This window comes from Pundamilia nyererei, unplaced genomic scaffold, assembly GCF_000239375.1.
Source record: "Pundamilia nyererei isolate P.nyererei 1_Seehausen unplaced genomic scaffold, PunNye1.0 scaffold00204, whole genome shotgun sequence".
In the NCBI taxonomy this organism is placed as follows: Eukaryota; Metazoa; Chordata; class Actinopteri; order Cichliformes; family Cichlidae; genus Pundamilia; species Pundamilia nyererei.
In genome coordinates, this window is record NW_005187605.1 from 97,570 (window position 1) to 113,550 (window position 15,981).

Genomic DNA, 15,981 nt, shown 5'->3' on the forward strand with positions numbered 1-15,981 from the left:
AGATGCACATCACCTAATATGCTTAATTGGTAGTAGGCTTTCGAGCCTATACAGCTTGGAGTAAGACAACATGCATGAAGAGGATGATGTGGAAAAAATACTCATTTGCCTAATAATTCTGCACTCCCTGTAGACGAACCTTCTTGCTATGAGACAACAGTACTAACCCCAAAACAAAAGACAAAATTACAGAGACAATAAAGAATGTTACAAATAGTATAAAATAGTAAAAGAAAAGAAATGAAATGACAGGTTTAATTTATTTTCTTCTTGAAGAATGTGGACTTCTTCAAGATTTTAATGGTAAATGAGAAGAGGAGCACCATAGGGGGAGAAAAGTGTTGATGATTCTAAGGGCCCATGACTGACGGGGTCCCTAGAAAACAGTAGAAGAGTCAACTAGTCTATTTTTTATAACTATAAACTACAGCATATACCATATTTTATTTTGTGTTTGGTAAAAAACAAGTGGTCCAAGTGCACACGCTCCTAGCTGATGCTGAGTGCTAGAGCTGTAGATAGTAAAGTGGTTTTATAGTCCTGCAAATGTGTCTGTCAGCATGCAGCAGTGCTGTGTGATACTGCAAATTTGGGCATTGATCCAATACCCAATAAATATCAGTATCAGTATTGGCAATACCAATACTGATACTGATATTTTTTTAATTTCTAAGGGCAACTTATGTAGGTGAGAGCATTGCGATTTTTGCTTTCCGTAGTAATTAGTTAACACAACAAGACACACCTTTCAGCTATTCATGCATTTTGAAACTGGGTTTTTTGGAGACCTGGAATGTAACTGTGCCTATTGTTAAAGCACTTTGGGTCAGCATGTGTTGTTTAAATGTGATATAGGCTGGGGAAAAAAATAGACGTGTAGTCAAAACAAACAGGTTCAGATATTTTTCATTATGCATATTCTTCTCATTTCCAAATAACAAATTAATTTAGTTGGGCCAAATACTGAACTTGGAGGACAGGAAAAAAATATTGATCCTATATTGCTAATATCGATCTGATATCAGTACCACCATTGGTATTGATACTATAGACATTTGGACCGATCCACCCACCTTTACCATACAGTTTTCATTTGGACAGAGGAGGGAGAGGGGTTTTCTCTTCAATCCATCAAGATCCTATAGCTGCGCGTTGCTGGAACGTATGGACTGCCTAATGTTGATTGGTTATAACGGAATAACGGAGCTCTCTGGGAAAGGTGGAACAGTGAAAAACACCAAAGATCACAAAATAAAGCATCAAAAGCACTGACAGTGGCTGCAGTGAGGCTTTTCATTATCTTTAACACTCAGTTTCACTACAGCTCTGTGCATGTTATAACTTTGCTCTCCTCCATGGTCCAATGGCACATCATGAAGATCTTGGAACAAATGATTTTACACCGAGACTGTCCTGTACAGGTGTCACCGAGCCCTAACTCATCTGGAGGAATCTGGCCCTTATGTGAGAGTTTTGTTCTTTGATTTTTTTTTAAGTGGTTTCAATACCATTCAATCAAATATACTCAAAGACAAGCTCACCATGATTCCTCCTTTGTTTCCTGGATCGCAAACTACCCGACAGAAAGGACACAGTTTGTCAGGTTGGGGAACTGTGTTTCTAGGAAATTAATCAGCAGCACGGGGTCTTGACAGGGGACTGGCTCAATTCCTTTTCATTGTATACAGCAGAAATAGAAATGCTTGGATGACACTGCCATTGTAGCGTGTATCAGGAATAGACCAGAATCTTAACATGGGAATATTGTAAAAGCCTTCAGTGACTGGAGTCACAAAAACTACCTCATATTGAACAACTATAAGGCAAAGGAAATGAGAGTAGATTTCTCAAGACTCCCAGACCCCCTGTTACGACTGATCGTAATCATATGTAAATTTGAGTGTCCAGGTGCTCCTCTGGGATTGGTGCATCCAGGGTGGATGGCTCACACCGATTGGCTGAGGACCGGGAGGCAGCGGATATGAAGAGACCGCCGGCGACTGGCACTTCATTCATCCTCGGCCCAACCCAACCGGCAGACCGTTCACTGTGTCACGATGTTACCATGTTGGTTAATGTAAGAGCATGTAGGGGTGGACCGCCTTTTTGTTTGATCAGTTTTCTCCTGTTTTTGTTAGGCAGGGAGGAAAGTGATTGTCGTTTGGTTTAGTTCCTTTGAGTAGGTAAGTTGTGTTTATTCCTGAGATAGCCTACCTTTTGTTTGTTGTTTTGGCCTTGGGTTCACCCTGAAGTTATGATATGCTCCCTTCCTTTGTTTAACTGCACTTACTGTAAATAAATCACTGTCACAAAATATTAAGTGTGTGACGTGCTGTTTGGGGTTGGACGGGGATGGATCACCCTTTATGTTGTGGTCTGGCCGTGCCTAGACGGGCCATAACACCCCCTCTTCAGCCTGTGAAAGTTTGTGGGATGGACATAGAGATGGTAACAAAATACAAATATCTAGAAAACACCTAGATAACAATCTAAATGCGTCCCTGAATACCAACCTATACAAAAAGTGGCAAAGTTACCTCTTTTTGTTAAGAAAACTAAAATCTCTTGATCTGCAGTAAAATATTAACGATGTTCTATCAGTCTATGGTGGCAATTGTCCTGTTCTATGCTGCAGTCTACTGGGGAGGCAGCATGAGTAACAAGGATGCAAGGAGACTGGACAAACTAGTGAGAAAAGCTGGCTTTGTAATTGGTGCCAGACTGGAGATGCTGGGGAAGGATGCACATTAAAGACATTAGAAGCCATCCTGAATAACGCTGATCACCCACTTTATAAAATCTTTATGGAACAAAAGGCATCAGTACTGGAAGACTCCTCTCTCTCTGTTGTAAAACAGAGTGATATAGGAAATCAAATACACTCACAGCTATCAGGCTTTTCTCATACAAATAGCAGATGAACAATTTCAGACAGGAGTTTTTCTATTTCTTAAATAAAGCTTAGAACAGACACCAAGGGTGTGTTCCAATAGCCCGATTTACTTAGTAAGGTTTCTAAACTTAATAGGTCTTCACATTTTCTAAATACTAACAGAAAGAGCTTCAATGATTTCTTTTTGCTTCCTTTAGCATAGGATACACTGGAACATCCTTATGAAAGGGGAGGTGAAAACGATGACATAATGATATAACCCTGATATAGACCTGCTTATATATTTCAAGTTTTAAACAACAGCCTGTTAAATTCACAGCTGAACTTTGAACCTCTCACTTGCTTTCCATGAAGAATGCAGAATCCTGTATAAGCCCAAGATTATGATGTATAAGTGATAAAAGCTGCACTTAAGCTTCTGTATTATCATTGTTCCTTACTAATGATCCTTTTCTGAATTGCAGTATTTATATTTTTTTTTCTTTTGTACGAGTAAGCTGGGATAAGTGATAGACAGAGGGAATTTCACAGAAATACCAAACAGAAGGGAGGAAATGAGCTGCCTTGGATCACAGCAGGTAAATGTAAGAAAACAAGATGTATTTAATCTTATATTCTGCCAGCCCTAAAAGTAAAAGACTGTACAGATGTTGAGTCAATATTCTGCTTAGATAAACGGAATTTTTTGCTTTCATGCAAGATTGACGACATGTGCAAGACACATTATTACATTTACATGTTTTTAATGAAAACATTCTTTTTTCTTTTTTCTTTTTATATTGATTGGTACCTTACACTAAGGACAAATACAAAATATATGTTATCTTGGAAGTAAATTTAAATTCTAATCTGTAAAATGGCATAGAAGTATTTTTACTGCTTCAACATTTTTATTTATATTATTAAGTATCGGAAATTTTCAGAAAATAACTGAAATAATAATTTTTCAAACAAACTAAACAACCAAACAACTGTCTTTGTCCTGAGACCTAGTTTAGGACTTGTTCTAGAAACATCTTTACAACAAAGAAATATTCCACACGAAAACAAATTTCTTACTTTTTCTTTGTGTGTTATATCCGAACTAATTATGTCATTTACGGGGGAAAAATGCTTCATTTTCTGAAGCTAATGCATTACGCTTCCGTACCTTTTTTGGGTTTCGGGGGACAGAATTACAATACGCACACACTTCCTGGTGGAGCTCCCCCTCTCCCCTGCGAAGAATCAAAATACATTCCTAGCAAGCCAGCTACACAAGTTGTCAAAAAGTTATGCTTGTTTGTCAAGTGGATAGACAAAACAGGTTTTATAAAAATGGACGTTATTCCAGGTTTTTTTTTACATGAATAGTAGAAAATATCCCCATGTCCACATAACCGGCACTGGTGACAAGTCATCTACGAAGAGTTGGATTGTTGAAGCTAAGAAAGTCCTGGTAGCTAGCGTTACCAACCGGGCCAGCCAGCTAACGTAAGCTGCTATTTTAACAGGCCTCGAATTGCTTGTCTTTTTTAAGGTTGTGTTGTGACAGTGTCAGACTCTGGTGAGGAATGGTGTAGTCTTATTCTGTCGTCCCAGATCTTTAATTATGCTAAAAGCTAACTTTAAACACTTATTTTCTCCAGTAGTTTTTCGTAGCAGCTGCATAACTGAGCTAGTTATGCTATGCGGTTAGCCTTGACTGCATCAAGGGAACTGACAGTAGGTAGGCAAACGCCGATCCGTTTTTCGGTGCTTGACAGCCGGCCAAAGAATGACAATTTGCCATTTTTGAAGGCTGTAACGTGTTTGTTTTATTGAGTAGCCATGTCTCCTTACGGCATCAGTCATAATTACGCAGTTACGGTAAAAAAAAATAATAATAATAATACGACTGCGTAATTGCAATTGATGTCTTGAAACCTATCTAAGTATCCTTGTGCTGATTTATTTATTATTTATTAATATTGAGCTTTTTACCTATGTGTTGTTTGCTCGTTTTCATAGTAAGTTACTAGCTGACCTAAGCTAGTAATGTCTCTATCGTTACCACCAGCGGAAATGCTTGAAACACCACCTGGGTATCCCTTTGAAGAAATCAATTATGAGGACATTGAAGTTGAGGAGGTAACTTGGGATTATTTTTGCTGTTTTTCGTGTCACTAGCGCATGACAACAGTTAGTGTCAGCTCGATGAAGCTCTTACCTAGTGAGTGTAACTTTGATGCTAACTACCTGTTCTCAGGTGGTGGGGAGAGGAGCTTTTGGGGTCGTCTGCAAAGCAAAATGGAAAGGAAAAGATGTTGCAATCAAGACTATTGAGAGTGAATCAGAGAGGAAAGCCTTTATTGTTGAGGTATTTTTTCGTTATTGAAATATTCTCAAGATTATTTCAACAGCCTGCCTGTGTGTAACCTTTCCTTTTCATCTCCAGCTCAGACAACTTTCACGTGTGAATCACCCCAACATTGTGAAACTGTATGGCTCTTGCAATAGTCCAGTAAGTTCACTAGGATAACAATGACTATTTGGTCTATTTGGTTGATTTTGAGTTTTTGATGGTGTTCTTTCCACCGCAGGTTTGCCTTGTGATGGAATATGCAGAAGGTGGATCATTATATAATGGTGAGTCAATATGTTTTAATAGAAAACACTATGGTTGTGTTACATGTTACACCATTTATTTTGCTTTGCTAGTAATGAACACTGCTTTAGACAGACACAGCCCTGTTGAGTTGATCCTCCAGTTGTTTGCATGTTCAGCCACTTTTCTGATTCGTTAGAAGTCCATGTTTGCACAGCGACATGCAGCCCTTACATGCACATACCTAAATATTCAGATAAACCTGGGAACTGGTGTGGTATAAAATTGATCAGTAATAAACTAATTTGTGTGCGTACAGTTAAGACAGTTAAATTAACATTTTCAGTAAGAATGAAAATTAAGTATTTGAACCTTCTGCAAATAAATTACATACATATATTTCTTACAGCCTCATTTTCAAATAAGTTAAAAGACTTATCCTATGTATATCTAGGCTTGTTGTTTCTTATGTTTACCATGAGTGCTTTTATAAGCAATTTGTTGTCATGTAGCAGCAGAGTCTGGGATTACTGGATGTCAGATAGGTGCAGGTTTATTTGAATTTTTCCGCCTAATGATGGCCTCCCTTTCTTGCGAAATCTCTTTCCCCCTAACTTTCAAACCATGAAAAGCAAATTCAACACTTCAGAAATGAAATATCATGAAATAAGAGGGGAGCAGCCCTCACCTGGCCAGCTGGGCCAGGTGAGGGCCAGTTTCCTGGCCAGGTGAGGGCTTTTCCTCTGCAAAAGGGGGACAAATTTAAATCTCTGACCTCAACTAAAAGGTCAAGGTCAGAGGTCAAGTTTTTGAAAATCTTGTGAATGTGATAACTCAAGAAGGAAGCCATTTTTTTGTTTTAAAAAAATTGAATTAAAGCTGTCTCCACTTCAGTCACAACTGTTTTATATATAATTCATTTTGGGTAGCATTCAGAGACAAAATGTCAAAAACTTGTGTCTTAAACATTATGGAGGGCACTGTTAGTACTAATTTGTATCATGTTCATAAAATATTCTGTGCTCAGTTGTACTTAAAATTTGCCAGAATTGTTATGGGGCAAATTTCGCTGAATTTCAGTGAGTTTGGGGTTTTCCCCTTGTAGCTATCAGGTTTACTTGAATGAGGTTTTGGGACAAAGTAGTCTGCTGTTCTTAGTGGTTTGCTTATAATACATTTTCATAAACTACATTTTTGGACATAGTTTTGTGGGACATTGCGGGCAGTGAAGCAAATATAACAAATGCTGAGAACTATCGAAAAGTCCTGTTGTTCTTGATGATATTAGAATAGAATAGAATAGAATAGAATAGAATAGAATAGAATATTCTTTATTGTCATTGTCACAAGTACAATGAAATTGAAAGATGTCTCCGGTCAGTGCAACATCACGAATGAACAATGATATTGCGTGCGTTTGTGCGCAAATGGAATTCCTGGTCTCTGACTTTGGCTGGCAATTGTTGTGATGATGGAAATATGCTTACACCAATGGCATCATGGTGGACATGATAGTGTAAAAATGACTGTGTTAAGATGAGTTTGAAATTAGTTTTGCGGAATAAATTTGGACAAAATGAAGTGTAAAGTGAGTTTTTCTAACAAGGCTGCAGATAGCTCAGTTTGTGTTGTGATTACATTTCATGGTGAAATATGCTGACACTTTGAAATCCAGTCATAAGATATTGTTGAAACAATGCTTTTGGATGTCTACAAATTTAGAGTTTGAACCTCAACCTCTTTTCCACTGCAAATGAGACTCTAGGCAGTTTAGTCTTACTACAGAGTCAGGTCACATGTATATGGTTGAATGAGAAAATACACATTATTTTATATCAGTTACTCAAAATTAATGTCATTAATATTATAATTTTTTCTTAAAAATATATATGCTGTTAGAGGGTCATTGTGGGTATTTAATGTGCATATATGTTTCTTCGTGTGCTTAGGCCTTGTATCTGTTAGCTGTTCTGGTGAACATTTTTGGTTGACAGAATGTTTATTAAGGGTCACCCTTTATTGATAATCAGTAATGATAATATCCCCAATGAGTTTGAAATTTTATGTTGACAAACACTCATTTTTATTTTTATTTTTATTGGTGAACTAATATACACTCCTGGGATGTCTTGTAATACTCGATTGAATTTCAAATTAACCTAGTAAGTTGTAAGATATTTCTCCAGCATTTTTAAACATGCTGTTGTCATTTAAAAAAAAACCATTAATATGAATTATATTTTTAAATATGATTGTATAATAATGATCATTATTTACAGGTATTCTGTTCCTCCTGGTGTCAAAAATACTAAATTATGTCTTGGAAGCTGTTAATGTAACACTCTTCTCCTTGTGAAAATAACACCAGGCTGTTTCAAATTTATAACATAGGTGCATCTGCTGGGACATTGAGGGCTAGTAATAGCTTTTTGTCAGTACTCTTAAAGAAGCTATAGTGAAAATGCACATGGGTGTTTCAGTCCATATGACAGTGTCATAATTACTATAGGGACCCCACACTTTGCCTAGTTGGTTTGAAGGTATGCTGTCTGTGGTCGCTGTTTGAGACTGTGTTTTCTTGTCCACAGTACTGCATGGTGCTGAACCCCTCCCCTATTACACTGCTTCCCATGCTATGAGCTGGTGTTTACAGTGTTCCCAGGGTGTGGCCTATCTCCATGGCATGAAACCAAAGGCTCTCATTCACAGGGACCTCAAACCACCCAAGTATGCACCTTTTCACCTCACACACTCCTTTATGTTTCCAGCAAATTATTTCTTTAAAGTAGTTTGATTCAGTTTGTACTATATTGTGTTCTTGTTAAACTATCTGGTATCTTTTGAGAAACATGTAGAGGCTTCTTTTTTTTTTTTTTGGCATGGCATTGTAAGCCACTTAGTTGAAAGTTACTCAAGATATTAACTAGGGCTGCCACAAACGATTATTTTGATAGTCGACTTGTCACCAATTATTTTTGCGACTAGTCGACTAATCAGATCATGCATCCATTGGACGTAAAACGTACAGCTTATTGCACCAGCACGCATCTGCTCTTGTATAACTAACTCATTAGCTTACAGTTTGAAGTGTTTATGGTATGTGCTAACTAAAAATAAAGACAAGATGATAGTTTATTAAATTTTAATTAAATCTGCAGGTTGTTTCAGTGAAGTTTAAATAAACTCAGCCGCCTGCTCCTTGCTATCTAAAATATAACAAGACACCGGAGTATATTCTCGAGCATCTCACACTTCTGATAATCAGTTGTTTGCTTGATGTTTATTCAGCTGTGTAAAAACTATAACTTTATTTCTCAGCCAAACCGATTTACTCAGGAACAAATAAAATACTAAAAAAGCCAAACAATAACATTTTTAAGTTATCTAAGTGACTTATATTACATGTTTAATCTGATTAGCGAAAGACGATTTGCCGGGAGTCCGGTGTTCTCACAGGCTCTAATGAGCCTTGAACCCCGGCTAACTATCGAGCTGGTGAGACGTATGTTACCCACTAGCTCGATAGCTAGTGGGTAACGCACGTCTCCGAAAACGTCAGAGCGCTTTTGAAAATATGTGGTGTCTTGATAAACTGAGCAGATATTTGAGGTTTACACAGCTACATTCTCACCTGAAAATATGTTAAACGTTTATTTTGTGACCCAAAAAGAATAATAAGAGTAATATTAAAACTAACTAGCTGCCGCCATTGTTGACTACTGCGCTGGGCCGCGCTATGAATTCTGGGGCACAGCTTCTTCTTCTTCGGGGTTTAACGGCACCTGGCATCCTTGTACATGCAGTGCTGCCATCTTCTGTTTCAGTCCGTTATTACACTCTTAAATTCTACTACTTATTCCTGCGTCTTTTGTGATCTTACAAAGCTTCAAACGACGCGTCGAGTATTAAATCAGTCGTCGACGATTTTACTAGTCGACGTAATCGTGACTAGTTGACTAATCGTGGCAGCCCTAATATTAACAGACATTTATTGCGACCTATCAGGAATGCTGAGGTGTGTGGAAGTGTCACAGTAAGATGTGTGTTGTATTTTGTTTTTCTTATTTTATTATGGCTCTTTTTATTTACCTTTAGGATGCTAATGAAAGTTTGGAATTGTGACATGTTCAGAATATATCATTTTTCTTTCTCTCTCATGATACGAATCCTACTATCAGAGAATTTGATAAAATGCTGTATTTTTCAAAAAAAAAGAAGAAGAAGAAGAAGAAATTAGCAAGACAGTGTACTCCAACCCTTAAATAACTAGCCAAAACATTTTGGCCATAAATGAACGACATTTGGATGTGTCTGATACAGGCAAAATGGGAAGGTGTAAAGACATTATTTACTTCGATATACATTTTGTTTTGGGCTTATTCAGATTATATTCTCATTGATTATGGAAAGCCTAGATGGAAAAAAGGGAAATGAAAAGCAGTGGTTGCAATTCAATCTGGCAGCTTCAGGATTCAGGGAATGGCAGCAATGTAAAATCCTGATCAAAGGAAGTGGTAAATACCATGAAGAAAACCTGTGTTATCAGCATATAGAGTTACTCGCATCTTCTTTATAACAGCTGGATCAGACTAACACACCCTCCATAAATGCCAACTCTTGCAGGGCATCCACACAGGATGAAAATCTCATTATTATGTGAAGACTGTCTTTATTCTTATTGCATGGTCATTTCCTCTGTGGAAACCCTTTAAATGTGTTGCACTAAAAAAAAGAAAACATGTGGAAATACAGAATAGTGGTAGATTTGATGTAATTGTTTACTGCTATATAGGATGCAGTAATTAATGAAATATGTTGTGATATCTGGATTATATTCCATTGTCTCAGAAGGACCAGAGGCAACACTTCCAGCATTAATTAAAAAAAAAAAAAAAAGCAAGAAAACTAACCTATTACTAGTAAGTATCCTGTAGGAAGAGAGGACCAGCTTACCTGTTCTGTGTAGATCATTTGGAGAGTTTATAGAATTAATGAAGCCTCTCATAGTCACAAATTGTCACCTATCCAATATTGTACAGGAATTTATTTCCTGCATTATTACTATAGAATTTCCTTTGTCTCAAACAGTCGTAAGAGCCGAGCACTGTCATTCCTCTAGTACTTTTTAAAAAGAAACATTTTAAACCAAACCGGGCTGAAGTTAGTTACAGTTAGTCCTATGTTGTTTAGTTCAAGGCACTTTTTTGCTGTTAACAGGATGTATGTCTTCCTTGTTTCAGTCTACTTCTGGTGGCAGGAGGCACTGTGCTGAAGATTTGTGACTTTGGAACAGCATGTGACATTCAGACACACATGACCAACAACAAAGGAAGTGCAGCATGGATGGCCCCAGAAGTATTTGAAGGCAAATATGAGTAGTATTACAGCTGTTTGAAATGTTTTCCTATTTCTTGACCAAGAAAAACTGAGATGTGTTTTTCTAATTACCTCAGCCTCATCATCTTTGTCATGTTTCATCTAATTGGAGATGGGTCCTGCTATTATTATTATTATGATTATTATTATTATACTATATATTACTTCCACCATACTCTTATTTATTGATAGTAGCTACCGAACCAGTGACAGTGAGATGATGAATGGAGTCATGCTGTACTGGCTTTTCTTCTGTAAACGCAGAATTTTTGTTCTTACACAACCAAGAGCCTAATGTAAGTCTACAATAAGAGACTGATTAGAGGATGTCACAGGGAAAGATGAATTACTCCTAGTCATTGCCTTGTTTTTGGATGCATGTTGCAAGACTCCAGTGCAATTAAACAACCCGCTTTTGCCCCCTCAGTGAACCCTTCACAACTAATTTGCATCAGTGTGGAATGTTATCAGGAAAACCCAGCGCAGCAAGTTTGAAATAGGTGTATGATGTGCACTTTAATTCTTCAATAACAGGCTCCATAATTAAGCAACACAGGAGCCGTTCCTTGGTGAAAATGGCTCCCTTATTTTCATCCTCCTCCCCACTGAAAGCAAGAGAAAAGCTGCTGCCTTTGCCAGGCACATTCCTCGCTCTCTTGTCAAATGTTCCGCAGAGAATTTCCTTTATCAGTCAGTGATGTCAGACTGAGCCTTTTCCCCCTCTTTGAAAAGGACCTAAGTGTTGCTGTGGGTTTCTTTCTACTCACAGGCAGCAATTACAGCGAGAAGTGTGATGTGTTCAGCTGGGGAATCATTCTTTGGGAGGTGATCACCCGCAGGAAGCCCTTCGATGAAATCGGAGGGCCAGCTTTTCGCATTATGTGGGCTGTGCACAATGGTGAGTCACTCTTCCTGTCTGACTGTGTGGGTCTGTGTGTTTGTTTGTGGTGGGTGATGCAGAGGTCACATCCAGCTGTCGGCCACTAAGAGTGCTCAGGCATGCATGCTAGAAGATTGTCAAAATAAAGATGTTGGCAGAGGGGGTAAAAGACATGTTGACCTTTTCAGCTCTCCTTGCAGTTTATTGCATCCTGGATGAAGCACTACTGACTCAAAAAATGGGAGGCAGTAATATATAATATTTATTTCTCTTGTGTTGTGTGATGCAGATATGTCTTTCCCTGTAACTGCGTGTGACCAGTTATTTCTTTTTATTGTATTCAGGCACAAGACCACCTTTAATCAAGAATTTGCCCAAGCCCATTGAAAGCCTAATGACTCGCTGTTGGTCCAAAGACCCCTCTCAGCGGCCTTCCATGGAAGAGATAGTGAAGATCATGACTCATCTAATGAAGGTATTCTGCCTTGTGTACTTTTAGTAAATTGAAGTAAATGAATCAAAAAACTGCAGTCTCCGGGGGTCTCATCAGTTTGTTAAAATTAGGGATGTACACCTCTAGCTGACAGCAATGTTTAATCATTGCTGTCCTTGCTTGTCGGCACCAGAAAAAGTAGCTGGTCGAATATATTCTAAACATATTAGTTTATAAATGGCAGTTACCAGTCCAGAGATGTTATGACTAGGGATGGGTATCGTTTAGGTTTTATCCGATACCGGTGCCAAACCGGTACTTTTGAAACGGTGCCGGTGCTTAAAATATGGAAAACACAAACCTTGTCCAAAAACCTCTCATGTTTATCTGTTTTTTTGTAAAAAGATAACAATGTTAGCCTTTTATGCAGCTATAGGTCATATATGGTATCACTCTTGGCTGGAAGCAGTGCTTAAACAATGGAAAAAAACACAAATTTTGTCCAAAAACCTCTCATGTTTAACTGTTTTCCAATTTTTCTTTGGTCATTTTAGCCTTTTTGGCCAGGGTGAAGGGAGTATCTGCCATCAAACAAGAAGACAGCCGCATGTAACTACGACGGTGTTTTCTAGTTTACCTTACATGCATTAATGTACAATTATACACGAACAACATTAAGCTACTCACGCAGAGAAGAATGGCTGCTGCTGCCATCATCATCAGTCATCATTTCTGCTACACTGGCAGGGCTAGGGGCCAGGGCTCTCCTCTTCCGTTTCTTGGGGGATGTTGATAACTCCGGGTCCGATAACAGGCACCACACACAGAGTAGGTACGGTGCATTTCTCGGCTTTAAAAAAAGGGGTATGCGTCGCCAGGTGTTTCATCAGATTCAAGGTGTTACCTCCTTTGCACAGTATCACCTTAAAGCACTTGTTGCAGGCTGCTGAGTTTGCATCTTTTGCTGTGAAGTACAGCCAGACTTTTGACTGCTTCACCTTGGGCATTTTTAATCTGTAGCTCTGCTCTAAAAGAACGTACGTACCTGGGCCCACCTACTATCCTTGGAAACATAAAATGATTGGCTAGAATCTGAAGTGTATCAAATCTCAGGGAAAAAAAGCACCGAAATAAAGCACCGAAATGTGCGCTGCTTTTCGGTCTGGTTACTACCGTTTATGTCAGAACCGATACCGGTACCCATCCCTAGTTATGACACCACTATCCATCTCTCCCTCTATCTCTCCGGTCAAAGGGGAAGTAAACAGGCGACGAGTATTAAATGGTGAGGTTGTGCAGATTTTTGTGCTTTTTCAAAAAAAAATTGAGCAGCTGTATTTTTGCCGTTCAAAATTAATAATTTCATTAAAACCAAGCAACCAAATTTTGCACCAGGGTGTGGACACTAGCATGAAAGAAAACAGTTTAATCTGTTTTGCATTTGGGATGATATATACACCATTTGTGAAAGAATGGGGCACTCTCAGGAGCTCGGTGTATTCCAATATGGTATCGCGATAGGGTTCCGAGTGTGCAACAAAAATGTCCTTGCTACTAAATATTACACAGTCAACTGTTAGTGGTATCATAACAAAGTGGAACCGATTAGGAATAAACCTTGTGGAAATTCTTCCTAAAGGAGTTGAAGCTGTTATAGCTACAGGAGTAGGGCTGCACGATATTAGGAAAACCTGTGATGTGCAATAACTTTGATCAATATTGCGATAACGATATGACTTGCGATAAAATAAATAGCAAAAAAAAAAATTAATACATAATTTCCATTTTACTGCAACAGTTTTATTTAAAGAAAGCTGCTGTATGAGCAGTGTAACAACAAAGTGCACTTTAACATTGAAACATTACCCCCATAAAAAAAAGACATCCTTCCCGATCTCTATCATTAGTTTTAAATAAACATAACTTAAATTATACTGCAAATGATCTCAATGCAGTTGTTCATCATTTTACCACTCACCAAGTAGTTATGATGTAAGTCAAAACTGGAGAGGAAACTTTACTGTAGTGCTTGCGTAGTTTTCAGCTTGGGTTAGTTCAAACATGACGGTCTTGCAGCATGTTTCGTACATTTGTGGAATGGCGACATGGGAAATGTAGTTTCGTGAGGGGATATGCGGTATCTCCGGTCCACTTTATGTATTAGACTGGTGAAGCCCTCTCTGCTAACTGTATTTATAGGCATCATGTCTTTAGCCAAAAAATTTGTAATGGCCTCTGTTATTTCTTTATACCGCTTCAACGTTTTCTCATAAGGAGTTCCACTTGAAAAATCTGAAACAGAGACTGCTGTTGGATTGCTGTGCTCTTTGTCTTAACATTAGCAACCTTTGTTTGGCTAGCCCTATCTTTCTGGAACTCTTCAAACAGTTCTCTGTGGTTGTATTGAAGATGATGGTGGAGATTAGTCGTGATTCCTCTGGTGGTTGCCACAAGTGTTCAGGAAGTTTTGCAGAGTACCTGTGTTTGGAGAACGTCGTCTTTATCAAATCCAAAGTACCTCCAATTAAGCGAGGTACTATTATTATTATTATTTTTTTTTTTTAAGCCACGAGTTCATAGTCAGTAGCATTCTTGTCATGTGTCTCGCTCTCAGCCATTACAACTCTGACTCGTTGCTGTAGTGTTGTTCACTCCCCACCTTTAATCCATGTGATTGGTTAATGCCGTGAAGGGCTCTATTCGACTGATCAAATGTGTAAAGGGGTTTCTTTTATTGGTAAATTCTTTAAAGCACGTGTGTAAACATTTTAAGGTACCCAATTATCGCCGTTTACGCCGTCTTTTGCGATGGGCCCATCGCACAGGCTGATATCGCGATGACAATAAATTTTCGATTTATTGTGCAGGCCTATACAGGAGGCAGGCCAACATAATTTTAAACGCTATGAATTAAGAATGGGACGTTTATATACGTGTGAACTAAGCCTGGGCAATATGAGGAAAATCTAATGTCACAATATTTTTTTTGATTATATCACGATACACAATATATATCACGATATGTTTAAATAACCTCCAAAAACAAAAATTGTTTTCAACCATACAGTGCCTAAATTTGCACTGGTATGCTCATTCAATATTTATTTTTCTGCTTTGAATACAAGAAATCTGAATGAATTAAAATGTTTTATTTAAACCATTTTTTTTAACCATCAGTTGCACGCAGAGGTTTTTGACCAATGACAATACTGTCACAGCAGGTGGTCAACACTAGACCTTTAAAAAGCAAACAAAAGATCATAACGAAAAAGGACATCGAGTAATAATAAAACAATTGAAATTGTTCTTTTGTGCTTATAATATATAAAAATAGTAAAATTAAAATGTGATGACCCCAAATTACAGAAAAAAAAGTCTAGACGGTGACTATAAAAACGATTGACAAAGAATCAGGTATCACAGCTGTTTTATTTAACATTTTCTTTGGTGTGTGGGAAGATGTTGACATGCAGAGTTTAAAACATTCTTCATTTTGCAGTGGATGACTTTTCGGCTGTTGGAATACATTTGTGCTACTGCTTCCCGTTTGCGGCAATAGTTTTACGGCACATTTTAACCATTTAACACCATTTTAACAGTCTTACATCGATACCAAACGTGTATACTAAGAGGTTTGAGGGGTAGCACTGGTGGCCAACAGTATTTTTGAACATTGATGTAATTATGCAAATTATAGATAGTCTTGTGTATTATTTTATAACACTTCTAAAATACATCATTCATATGTTTGAAAAACCATTATACTATTCTAAACAAACCACATCTTTATTCATATACAGTGGGGCAAAAAAGTATTTAGTCAGCCACCGATT

General features: G+C 37.9%; 1 protein-coding gene across 6 annotated transcripts in view; it reads left to right on the forward strand.

Moving 5' to 3' along the window:
- Positions 1-4,094: 4,094 nt before the first annotated feature.
- The window catches only part of map3k7 (mitogen-activated protein kinase kinase kinase 7), a 27,141-nt gene continuing 15,254 nt past the window's right edge, over positions 4,095-15,981 (forward strand). For 2 of the 6 annotated variants that reach the window (XM_013914557.1, XM_013914561.1), the window contains exons 1-9: positions 4,095-4,366; positions 4,883-5,002; positions 5,121-5,231; positions 5,310-5,375; positions 5,455-5,500; positions 8,048-8,186; positions 10,700-10,824; positions 11,605-11,733; positions 12,060-12,190. In XM_013914557.1, coding sequence (XP_013770011.1) covers positions 4,910-5,002; positions 5,121-5,231; positions 5,310-5,375; positions 5,455-5,500; positions 8,048-8,186; positions 10,700-10,824; positions 11,605-11,733; positions 12,060-12,190 — 840 coding nt within the window. In that variant the 5' untranslated portion in view covers positions 4,095-4,366; positions 4,883-4,909. Of the gene's footprint in view, positions 4,367-4,388; positions 4,602-4,882; positions 5,003-5,120; positions 5,232-5,309; positions 5,376-5,454; positions 5,501-8,047; positions 8,187-10,699; positions 10,825-11,604; positions 11,734-12,059; positions 12,191-15,981 lie in introns of those variants that run through there. The other 4 variants (XM_013914556.1, XM_013914559.1, XM_013914560.1 and 1 more) reach the window with 4 other exon arrangements.